Genomic DNA, 11986 nt, shown 5'->3' on the forward strand with positions numbered 1-11986 from the left:
TTTTTCTGACATGAAGAGCAATTTTACCTAGTAGTGCGTCGTGGCAAAATATATATATATTTATATATAACACAGCTGATCTCGTCTTTTAATGTGCAAAAGGAAAACAAAACAAAACAAAACCATAGTAAGACCGCGACTTCCCAAAGTCAAGTCCAAGTGACATGAGACCCTGGAGAACTCATAGACGTTAAGAGAATAAATAAAAATCGAAACCACCTCTCTCTCTTTCTTTTTTTCTTTTTCTCCCTCGCTTTGTCCCGAAAGGGCAGTTCAAGGTTCGCTTTTTTTTTTTTTTTTTTTTTTTAAACACATTTACAACTCTTACAAGTGTCGGGCTCCTATCTGACCCGCGATTGCAGATCCCCCCCCGAACCTGTGGCCAGCTCTCACGTTTAGGCGAGGTTTAGGCGAGAGCATCTCCGAGTCCCCGAGGCAGCGTCCGCGTCTGTCCCGGCCCCGTGGCGGGCAGCAGAGTCCTGTTTCTGGTGGCCTTTTGCTTCTGCAGGTTTTATGTACATGCACACGAAGGAATCCCAGTTCCAGCTGCCACCCGGGGAGGGACACAGACACACGCGCCCGTGGGGGTGTGGGTGGGTGTTACATGGCAGTCGCATGTGCTGAAGAATAGGGGTCTATCCCAGTCTTGGTCATGCCTGGGAATAATATGTAGGCAACTGGAGGTTGCAAACTGGAAGCCGACCAAGCGGTACAGTTACATGGCACGACATAGCCCGGGTTAGTTGGCGAGGGGTGAGTGTGGGTGTGTTGGCTGGGGCAGCTCAAGCTGCCGAACGCCCCGTTCTGGTATCCCAAGGTGGAGGCGTAGGGCAGGGTGCTGGTGGCTAAGGTGTGAGGAACCTCAGTCATCTTCTGAATGGCGCTGGAGCTGAACTGGCTGGGGTCAAGTAAGGAGTAAGGTGCTGAGGTGGGAGGCAGGAAAGCCCTGGCCTTCTCCGGGGAGCTCAGCAGAGAGTCAGTGGCCCCCACGGGAAGCCCGGCGGCCTTTAAGGGATCGGTTTCCCCGAGGTAAGGCAAAGGGAAGACATACCTGTCCTTTTTGAGCAGGTTCTTGGGCTTGCGCCGGGGTCTGTACTTGTAGTCGGGATGCTCCTTCATGTGCTGCGCCCGCAGCCGCTTGGCCTCGTCGATGTAGGGCCGCTTCTCCGCCTCGGAGAGCAACTTCCACTCCGCACCCAGCCGCTTGCTAATCTCCGAGTTGTGCATTTTGGGGTTCTCCTGGGCCATCTTGCGCCTCTGGCCGCGGGACCACACCATGAAGGCGTTCATGGGGCGCTTGATGTGGTCGCTGGGCTTGGACATGCTTCGGCCGGGCGAGCGGGCGGGCGGCTCGGCGGGGCGCTGCGGTGCGGGGCGCCGGACGGCGGCGGGAGGAGGAGGAGGAGGAAGAGGAGGAGGAGGCCGAGGCAGCCGGAGGAGCGGGAGGAGCGGGCTCAGCTGATCATCACAGGTCCTCCGCCAACGCCGTCCCCGGCGGGAGCCCTGCCGGGGCGGGGCGCGGAGGGGCGCGGAGCAGCGCGGAGCGGCGGCCCGCGGGGCCCGGCGGGCGGCTAGGCGGGCGGGGAGCCGCCGGGCGCTGCAGCGGGCCGGCGGTGGGGACGCGGAGCGACGCGGGGCAGTTCAAAGGCGAGGGGCTGCGGCGGGCAGGCTGACATAGCGGCAGGGCGTTCACAGCGCGGCCGGGCGCCCAATCAGCGCGGAGGGGGACCCGCTTAAAAAGAGAGGGAGAGAGGAAGGGCGAGAGGAAGAGGAGGGGAGGGGACAGGGGAGGGAGGAGGAGGAAGAAAGGAGGGGAAAGGAGGACACCCCCACACACCTTCAAACGCGCGGATTAAAAAGAAGGCTTTTGTGAGTTGCTGCTATTAAGCAGCTGCGGGGAGGCGAGAGAAGCGAAGGGAGTCGTCCCCATCCTCCCCCATCCCGCCGGGGTGCGGAGCGGGGCCGGTCCCGGCGCCCTCCGGGGTCCCCACCGCAGCCGCCGCCGTCGGGGCTGCGAGCGCTGCGCTCCGCCGTGCGCCCGGCCGCTTTCTCGCTTATAACCCCCCCCGCCTTCCCCCTTCGCCGCTCCGCAGCCCCGCTTAACCCCGGGAGCCGGCCCGCGTCCCGGCTTGCTTTGAATAATTGCCTGCCTCCCGCGAAACGCCCGTGGGGAAAATATTTATTAAATGGAAACAATTGTCCCGGCTCCCGGCGGGGACCGCGTTTGTTCCAGGCTTATTGGTTTTTAGCACCTGCTTTGCTTAACAAACCTGCTCCGAAAAGGCCCCGCCGGGCCGCCTCCTGCCCCCGCCCGCCCCTTCCCGAAAGCGACCGGGGAGAGAAACGAGAAGTCGGGCCGGCGGCGCGGCGGGGGGGGGTCCTCGGGCCAGGCGGGGGGGGCTCCCCGGGCCAGGCGGGGGCGGCCGCCCCGGACCCTCCGGGCTCCCCCCGTACCCCGCCCCGGGGCACGGCCGCCGCTCCGCCGGGAACTTCGCCTCCTGCCCGGCGGGGAGCCGCCGCCGCGGTCCGCTCCGTGCCGGGGTGTTGTTGTTGGTGGGTACCTGCCTACCCCCCTCCTCCAAATAATAATATTAATATTAATAATAATATTAATAGTATGAACCACCCTCGACCTTATTTCCTGCTTTCTTCCTTCCCGCCTGCAATAAATGATTTTCATTTCCCGGCAGAGCCGTGTGCGTGCGGGCCCGGGGAGGAGAAGGAGGAGGAAGAAGAGGAGGAAGAAGAAGAGAGGGGCATATGATTTAGAGTCCATTCACCTGGACGGGGCCGGCAGCGCCGGAGGCTTTGGCTCTGCTGCCGCCAGCGCCATCCCGGCGGCTTTTTTCGTTGAGCCCAGAAACGAGCCGCGAATTTCTCAGCCCTCGCCGGGAGCCCCGTGCCCGGAGCGGGGGCTGCGGGCGGGACCCCCCAGGGACGGCACCGGACCTTCTCCGTGGAAATGTCCCCCTTCCCAAGGTGGGCTCCCTCGAGCCTCCCCCCCACCCCCAGCAGCCACTGCGAGCATACGGGACCCGCAAACAAAAAAAGGGGTCTGCAGGCGGCCCCTTCCCCGCGGCTGCCCCCCCCCGCCCCCCCCGGCTGCGTTACCCCCCCTCGGGACCTCCGTGCCACGCGTCGTCCCGGTAGCCCGGTCGGGACGCCCGCCACGGGCCGGGGCGGGGTTGCCCAGCGCTCGGGCACCTGCGGGCTTGGACGTAGCCGTGGTAGGGTGACACGCATGGAAACTTTTTTTTTTTTACCCCACTTCCCCCGTGGAAACAGCGATAGCAGCGGCCCCGGCTGCCGGCGCTTTGCCCCGCGGAGCGGCCGCGGCCCGGCGTGCGCGGCCGCGCGTAGCATCCGCGCTTAAACCCGCGCTGGCGCGCTTCCCCCGACCCCCTCGCCTCAGTATATTGTGTTTTCCCCTCCGCCGTTTAAAATACAAAACTCCCTTTGTTTTCATTGTTTATTCTCAGATTCTTCGGGGGCGGCGGGAGGGGGGGAATTCTATCATTCGTCATCCCTCGCGAAGATTAAACGAGGGAAACCTGGCGTCGTTCTCAAAAATCCGGATAGCAAGACAAATCGTTCGGAAAGGAGTGATGGCTCGCGGGCTCTGCCTGCTCCCGAAAAGTCTTTCCAATCAGTTAATGTTGCTTCGCAATATTAATGATAAAAAATAGGCAGCCTTGTTTTCATTGGCTGGTGCCTTTGCCTGGATGCATCACACACACACACTCTCCGATCAGCTTGGGGCATTTCGGGCTGTATTTTGTTCATTTACATCCCATATATGCCCCCGTTAAAAAAAGGCGGAGAGGAAAAGAAAGATTTCCTTGGATATGCCAACGCCTCCATCCTTAAATGCTTCCATTTTTACCCTAAATCCTCTGTCCTGGAAGGGCATCTGTTGCAGTTGCACATCCCCCGAGGATGGGTTTTATAAACTTCGCACCTTTTTTTTTTTTTTTTTTTTTTTTTTTTTTGAGACAGCAGCGATTTCCAGGGCGGTGACTGAAATCCATTTCTCCTCACCAGCTTGTTTAGACACCAAAACTAATAGTGCAATTATTATTCCTGAATGATATCATGGTAATGCAGAAAGATAAGAATGGCCTGATATGGAAACATTAAAATTATATTCTTGGAGATAGTTCATTTGGAGCAACTTTAAATTAGATGAGATCATGTAGCCTGAGATCTAATATCAGCATAAATAGAGCTGTATTTCTGCCTTCATCTTCCTCCTGCTCCTCCTCACAGGAACCATGGTCAGGCTTGCAGTGCTGCAATTGCCAAAAGTGAGAGGCAAAGGGAACGGCACCTATAATTTGAAAATACCCCCAATCCAAACTTTTAGTTGCTGTAAAATAATGGATCTTTAAAGAACCTTTTGTTATGCTTCAGGCACTAGGAAAGGGAGTGGATTTTTGATTGATTTTTAATTGAAGGGAGCACGTTTTGGAAAGACTTTAAGGTCTCTGGTGCTTTTCACAGACACTGAGGACACTAGCCCTCCTCACTGTTCTGCGTGACCTGGTGAGATTCCCACCGACTGCAATGCTTTTTACAAATATATACAATTAGCTCAGTGCACAGGCTGATTATCTTGATACTTTTCCTTCGTACTTGTTTTTTTTACATGCAAGTGCATACATGCATTTCTTTATGCATGTGCCACATATTAAAAAAAGACCCATTTAATCACAAGCCATCAAATAATATTTTCTGAGAGAGATATATATGTAAAATATATTCACACACTGGCTCATACAAGCACACAGCACTGATGCATTCACAGATGCTGGGTGGAACAGACTACATACTTATGGGTTATTCTCTGTGCATGTTTGCAGTATTTCTTGCTCAGTCTCCCCCCTAACCCTGAGAGAAGCATTCATGCAACTGCAGCTACAAATAGTTACACAGATATAGCCTTCTGTACGGAGAGATTTAATGGAGCAGATCACTACCCTGCACATTCATGACAGAAGAGGGTAGCAGTGATGGATGTGGCAGACTGGATCATCCCACGATCTGGTTTGCCCAGATTCTGCTTTCACACTGTCCAACAAGAGATGCTTCCTGGGAAGGCACTATGCTCTATGGGAGACCGTTGTAGAAGAACTTGCTACAAAACTAAAGATTCCTCTCAGCCCCCATTAATTAGGACCTGGTTTATGCCCTGAAGCTGAAGCTTACAGCCCTTTCAAAACTTAAATTTTGTTCTGCTTATTTTATCTGCCTGTGATAGTACACGATCTCCTATAAACACCCCATCCTTTAACACAGTGCTATATGCATTTACAGAACTCATTTCTCACAGGTGATCTGTTCATTATTCTTTTGCAGCATGTTGGTTTTGTTGTTTTTTTTTTTTTTTTTTGTAGTCCGCTGTTAATGAGGAAGGTGATGTATATTTTTTCACCGGGGGATTTCCCTCCTGGGTCAGGCTCCCTTCAGGTGATAACCCTGCAGTCTGGCCAGTCACCCTGGGGACCCACCAATGCTGGGAAACCTGTCCCCTGCCAACACCGTGGGCAGGTCCAGTGCATTTTACTGTTGCAGGTCTTCTTACAGCCCCTGGGGTGGGGATGATGGGGGTGAAGGTCCTGATTGGTGACCCAGCAGGACTGCCTTACGGCATGATTTTGTGCCCCAAATTATAGCAGCCTTTCCGGATCAGAAAATTAAGCATAGTTCTCTGTGTGTGTTCATGTGGAAGTGCTGCATGGAGCAATACTGACTGCAGCCAGGTCAGCAGCCACTTGGGCTGACACTGCTGTCACTGTAAAGTGCGTAACCCTGGGGCAGAGAACACCGAAACTGCCCACGCAGAGTCAGACAGTAGCTTGGGCTCCATAGGACCCACCAAGGGTCTCTGGGTGCAACCCCTGCAAGAGACTCCTGGAGCAGTGCCACCTCTGTGCCACCTCCTGGCCTTTCATTAGCAACATTAGCTGTTAAATAATAGCTAACGAGTGGCTAAAGAGTGGTTCATCCTTTCCAGGGTGGGAAATGCCCAGTGGAAACCCAGTGGGATTCCTCTATGTTGGGTAGACCCACGCTACAGAGCCCTGTGAGGTCCTTGGGTGCCTCAGCCCATGTCCCCAGGGAAGGGTCCGTGGAGATCACCATTTGCTTTCTCTGCAGCAAAAGCAGCAGGAGGGAGAGCTGATGAGCTTGATGAGTGAATGAGTATATTCACTGTGGCCATGCATGTAAACCCAAGGGCTTGACACAGAATTGACTTCCTAGATATTGTATGGCCAGGGAGCCTCAGTCATTGTCAGCAGCACGAAGTGAAGGATAAACGACCTAAGCTCAGAAGTGCAGAGCAGGCTTGTATGGAAAGGTAGTATCTTTTATTAGACCAACTGATACGGTCAGAAAAAAACAGACAGGCTTTCAGGCACGCGAGCTCTGAAATAGAAGCAGCAACTTTCAAGAAAAGTGCCAAGGCTGAACTGTTTATCTCAGGTACTCACCCGCCTCCATTTCTGGGGAGGCTGACGGCTTCATCGGCTGTAATACAGCCATCCTCCTTGGTGCAGGATGAAGCACAGAAGTGTGATTATTCCCAGCTACCCGTCAGGCATGGAGAAACACAGAGGCCAGTCCAAGGCTGGATGAAAAGCAGGAAATGACCTGCAGGGTTTGGTATTTCAGGTGAGCTCTGGAGTAGCCTTTTTCTGGATCATTGACATCAGTCAGCAACACGTGGAAAGCACATGGAGCTCAGACATACATGACCAACTGCTGTGTTCTGCAAAAAAGGGGATATGCTCAAAAATATTATCTCACTGTTATTCTTCTAGTACAATTAAATAACATGAAAAGTGGAGGTCTGGTCAAGATGCAAAGATACAGAGGAAAATACTCCTTCTATTGATTTATGTAATCCCAACACCCGTTCATAGGCTCGGGGTTCTTGCAAATCTATGTCTTGTGCCCCAGTACCGCATTTTGTATTTGGATATATGAATGAAATGAATGGTGTTTAAAGGCAGTTGCCGTAGATGTCCCTGAGGGCTGCTGTGCTCCAAGTTTCAGGGGCATCTGTTATTTTAGTGAAGGGTGGTTCAATTGGTGTCCACTCCATTTATTTAGGATCTGTCAGCATCACACATACTGACAAGGTGGACTTAGATTTTTTTGTCAGAACTGCCCTCTTTGGTCAATATGCCTATTCTTGTGAAAGATCTGCCCCCATAAACACAGCCAGACCCACAGCAGGGTTAAGCTCACATTTAACTTCCCACCTATGTGAACCAAACTGTGCAAAGGCCATATAATTTCCTCCCGGCTCTTCTCACATACACTGATATGGCACTTGAGTTAAACATATTCACCAGAAATTCAAAGCCTGTGAGAAGGTAACACTCAAGACCCATCAAGGATCTGATGAACAGCCAATTTATCTTACTGCAAGGACTCCAGACCTCTCTTCTCCCCACTCACACAAGTTCTCAGCATCTCAGGGTGAAGCTCCAGGGGTGGGTTGGGATATTTTAATCACTGAAGGTCATTTCTTCCCCATGACATATTCCCAGTGTAAAGGTAGGACTCTACAAGTGCCGATGGCCACATGCTTTCTGCCATAACCCTGGAGAAGTCATCTGTCGTATGGTCCAAAATAATCTGGGTAACCTCCAGAGCACACAGGGAGGTTTTAAGCATGTTGTTTAGGTCCTGAATTGCTGGAGATGGACTGCAGTTGTAAGAGATGCTCCTGTCAGCAAGAGATGCTCCATGGTAGTAAGGGCTGGCCAGATGCTCTTCTGCCTCAAATCCGAGACCCTCAGTAGACTTCACTCTGTGCAAAGCACATCAAATATTGAGATGCTGGTTGGCAGCACCAAGCTTGTCTGGCAAACACAGCTTTGGACTGAACGAGTGAAACAAGGTCTAAACAGCCAGTCAGTTCTCTTGTTTATTGAAAATTCCACTGACCTCACCAAGTGAACCAGCTTCAGGAAAACCACAAAGCATGTACCCACCCATACTGTTTGAAAATGCAACGGCTTCCATCCAAACACGCCTTTGCAGGAGCCTGGATGCCTCCAAGATGCCTTTTGTTGCTTGCTGAAGGTTTGTGGTGGCATCCGTCCCTCCTTGCTGGTTTACCCCCAGAGGCTCAGCAGAGCAGAATAATGCCACATGCCCTTGAGCGGGGAAGGTGCCCACACATGACACATAGACTCTGAGTGGACTGGCTGTTTGCTCTGGGGTGTTAGCTGTGAGTTAGATGCCATGTCAGACACCACATGCTGGTGGGAAGTCTGGTGGTGGGTCCCCAGCAGTAAGGGAAAGACCCCTCCAGCATCCTCTCCAGGACTGCAGAAGCTGTTCCTCAAGAGGAAGCATCAGGGCTGTGGTCTCCAGCCATACAATGGTCTCCAGCACCCTCCTTGGGCGTCAGATTGACCACCTACCCGGTGAGGCTGTGAAACAAGTCTGCAGAGCCAGAAAAGAGGGAAACATCGCTGCTGGACTCCAAAAAATGAGGCAACCAGAGGGATGAAGGCGACAAAGCATTTGGATGGAGAAGACCCTAATCCCTTAAGCCATTTAGAGATCCACCCTGCCCGGGTGGGGGATGCAGCCTTACCCAGGCACACCAACTCTGCCACAGGACAGACAGGATGACTGGGAGCAGAGCTGTCCTGGCCTGGCGTTACTGAAAAGCATTCCTGGTTTGTGCTGTACATGCCTTCTCCCGCCCTCCCCAGCCTGGTCCTGTTTGTTCGACCGCAGCATCCTTGACTCAGGGCCCTTTTTCATTGAAAAACAGATCCCTCTGTAGTAAACTTTGGGGGAAGTCTCAGAAACAAGTTTTGGGGGATGGTACAGATTATATGATCATGGCTTGAGGAAATTATTATATTTTTAATTGAATTTTGTGTGCTATGCACAGATACTACAGTAGTGGGCCCTTTATCAATTGTTAACACGAATACTAATGAATACTAATGCTAATCATTTGTTTCTGGAAACAAATACAAAGATATTTGATGGAAAAATCTCCCTGAATTTTAACACCAAAAATAATGAAATGCATCACAGTCCGGTGGTGCCAGAAGACAAAACCCTGCAGTTACAATATGGTGACACAAAATGTGAGATATGGAGGAGCCACCACTCGTATTAGCTATTCTGCCGACTAACACAGAGGGGCTGGGCTCCAGAAAATTACTCTCTTGCAACCCACAAGGAAAAACTCCAACAACCTTGGCCCAAAACCGCAGCCAACGCTCCCCAGGAGCCACATGAGGGCAAACCACCTGCTCCAGGGCAGAGCAAAGAAGAGCAACCAGGGATGTCTCCTCCAGAGCCAGTCCTGCGGGGTCGGGGTCCGGCACCCAGCCCTTGCACAGAGCCATGCCTATGATGATGCGCCTGCTTCAGTATTTATTTATTTATTGCAATGATTTACAAGGCGCCCATCTCTTCAGCAGCCGCTTGTTCTTTACAGGTTTGGAGATGAAAGCCAACGATATTTCCACCCACCCAGCCCAAATGGGAAGGCACACTCAGTAACCCTTTCCTAACCCTCAAGACAGGGATTCTGTGGGGAATAATTTAGCCGGCAGGAGATTCCAGAAATGGCAATTAATGAAAGACTTGGATGAAGCATGTCTTATATCTTGTTCCAAATATGGCCATAGAGGTTTATACTGAGGAGGGGGAGGCAAATGTTAAAGGGAGGGCCTGCTCTGGAGCACACCGAGTCTGCAGCACCTGCAAATTTCACCTCCAGGATAAATAACTAAGATATCTCCATCACTTGGGGCTGTTCAAATTATTCATAGCAAATAAATTACCAGGTGTATTTAGTCTGTTGTTTCGCCCCCCGCCTTTTCCTACACACTCATGAATCACCTGGAAATAGATTCTGATTTCTGCAAGTGTGTCTGTTAGTCATAATAAAGAGATATGGCATGGCTCATGCAAAGATGTGTGGCCAATGGGCTGTCAGCAAATACTCGTTATTGGTCTGGTATCTACATCTGAATGGTGATTCAGGTCGTTTGCTGCTGCTTCTGAGCCCAGATTGGTGATGAGGCTTTTTTTCCCCCTCCTTCCTTTTTAGTGAGTGATAGGAGCAAAGAAGGAGGACCACGGATATGCTCAGCACAAACATGCTCCACCAGGCAGGAATCCCCTACTTCTCCTGCAAATGTGGCTGTTTGAACAAAGACCAGCACCCAAGTGGGGATGGTGGTCCTTGCCGAGGCCACTCTGACCTGCAGTCAGACCCAAGAGCGTTGGCATCCACCTATGCATCCAACATCCAAGCTTTCACAGAAGCCAACCAGAGCTGCCCATACGTCTCTGAGAGTTAACAAACCAAGGCAATATGTCCTCTGCCTACCAGCCAGAATGCACCTGGGAGGATATAGGAATGGCATTTCATTCCCTTCTGTTATACTGTCTGCCTCAGTCCTAGCCGCCAAGAAACCAAAGCGGCACAGCAGATCAGCCCTGTCTCCTCCATTCGAACCCTTTGCCTCCACATGCAATTACCACCCTAACAAACAAACAGCTCGAGGTTGCCTCAATGTTGCCTCAGCTGGCCACGGAGAGAAAACTTGTTATCACAGGAATACAATTTGTATGCTCAACTTGGGCAGGGTGGAGAGGTGAGGGGACGTGGGTGGGAGGAGAGGAGGAGGAGGAGGAGCTGTGGCTGGCCTTCCTCAGCGGCACGTGGCAGTCAGGTTGCAGGGGACGGGAGACTTCTCTGATTACTGGCCAAATAATAATGAGCAGTGCTATTTAAACACATCCAATTATTGTTGTTATTCAGTGGGCAGAGGCCAACGTGAGAATGAAAACACAGAAGGAGTAGAGAGGTCTTTGCCTGGGATAGCATGCAGAAGCCTTGTAATGCTCTCCTCTGAAAAGGGATTTAATCAACAGCTACAAATTTGCAGGGCAAGGAGAAAGAATGAGAGCATTATGCGCAGCACTGACTTTTCACGCTCCCTCCAGTGTGGGGCACGCAGATAACTCCCTTGATCACCACCCTCCCCTGGGAGGGACTACTTGTAGGAGTGAGATCAGGCTACCCCATCCATCCAAACACAGTCCAGGGCATAAGCCCAAAAGAAACATCTTCATTTCCCTCTGGTGTTCTGACTCTGTTGTGATCTGATGGCTTGCGATCATCAAGTCATCTTTCAGACCTATCAAATGTGGTGAGTATGTAGGCAGATAGGCCACTCCACTGTCAGACCCAGACTTTTATATCCTTTTCCCTCCTAGCCCTGCTTAGTGCTGGTTTGCACTTGGGAGTCTGGCCTATGTGGCTCCTGCACTGGCAAACCTGCCCAGGAGGAGATATCAGGATTTTAGACTAAAGGAGCTGTTGTTGCACAGTTCTACCAGGATAAAGACAACTTTGCATCAATTAGCTTAGTGCTTCCCTTTAGGATGCAGTGACACAAGCAACTATGTAATGACACCCTCGCGTCCTAAGCCAGGGGCTCATTCTGCTTTATCTCGGCCGGCATCCTTCATTTCTCCAGCCACTGGAGTCCCTAAATCAGAGCTGAGTGGTTTCCAAAAGACAGCCCCATCTCAGCCCAAAGGACTGCATCCGACTCCTTGGTATGGAGGAGGTTCACTGCAGATGAGTAAACTTGTCCCATGTGCTCCCCAAACTGATGAATCCCCCCATTTTATAGAATTAACTTTGTCACCAGAATCACAGGTGATTATTGCTCCCTTCCATGTTTTCACGTGGCTTGCAATAATGCTCTGGGGATTCGTAACAATTAATCAACTTCAGCATCTCAAGCTGTCGTCAGTCAGCAACACAGGAGGAGATAGTCTCTAAAATGAATCAAAGCAGAGGAAATAAATAGTTTAGCCCCGTTCTTTGCTATTATTCCCATGTAAACACTGGAGTCTTCCCTTGTGGGATGACAACACGTTTCTTCTAGAGCAGCACCACTGAGATAAAGTGAAGACTGCAGTT

The 11986-nt window shown here is 51.6% G+C and overlaps 1 protein-coding gene across 1 annotated transcript; it reads right to left on the reverse strand.

The window, feature by feature from the left end:
* Positions 1-600: 600 nt before the first annotated feature.
* Positions 601-1323, reverse strand: SOX14 (SRY-box transcription factor 14; the record flags this gene model as incomplete). The annotated part of the gene is made up of 1 exon (XM_082318999.1): positions 601-1323. One exon carries the CDS (start codon positions 1321-1323, stop codon positions 601-603), a length of 723 nt encoding a protein of 240 aa, XP_082175125.1.
* Between the last annotated feature and the right edge of the window lie 10663 nt (positions 1324-11986).

This window comes from Platalea leucorodia (genome assembly GCF_965183815.1).
Source record: "Platalea leucorodia genome assembly, chromosome: 8".
Lineage (NCBI taxonomy): Eukaryota > Metazoa > Chordata > Aves > Pelecaniformes > Threskiornithidae > Platalea > Platalea leucorodia.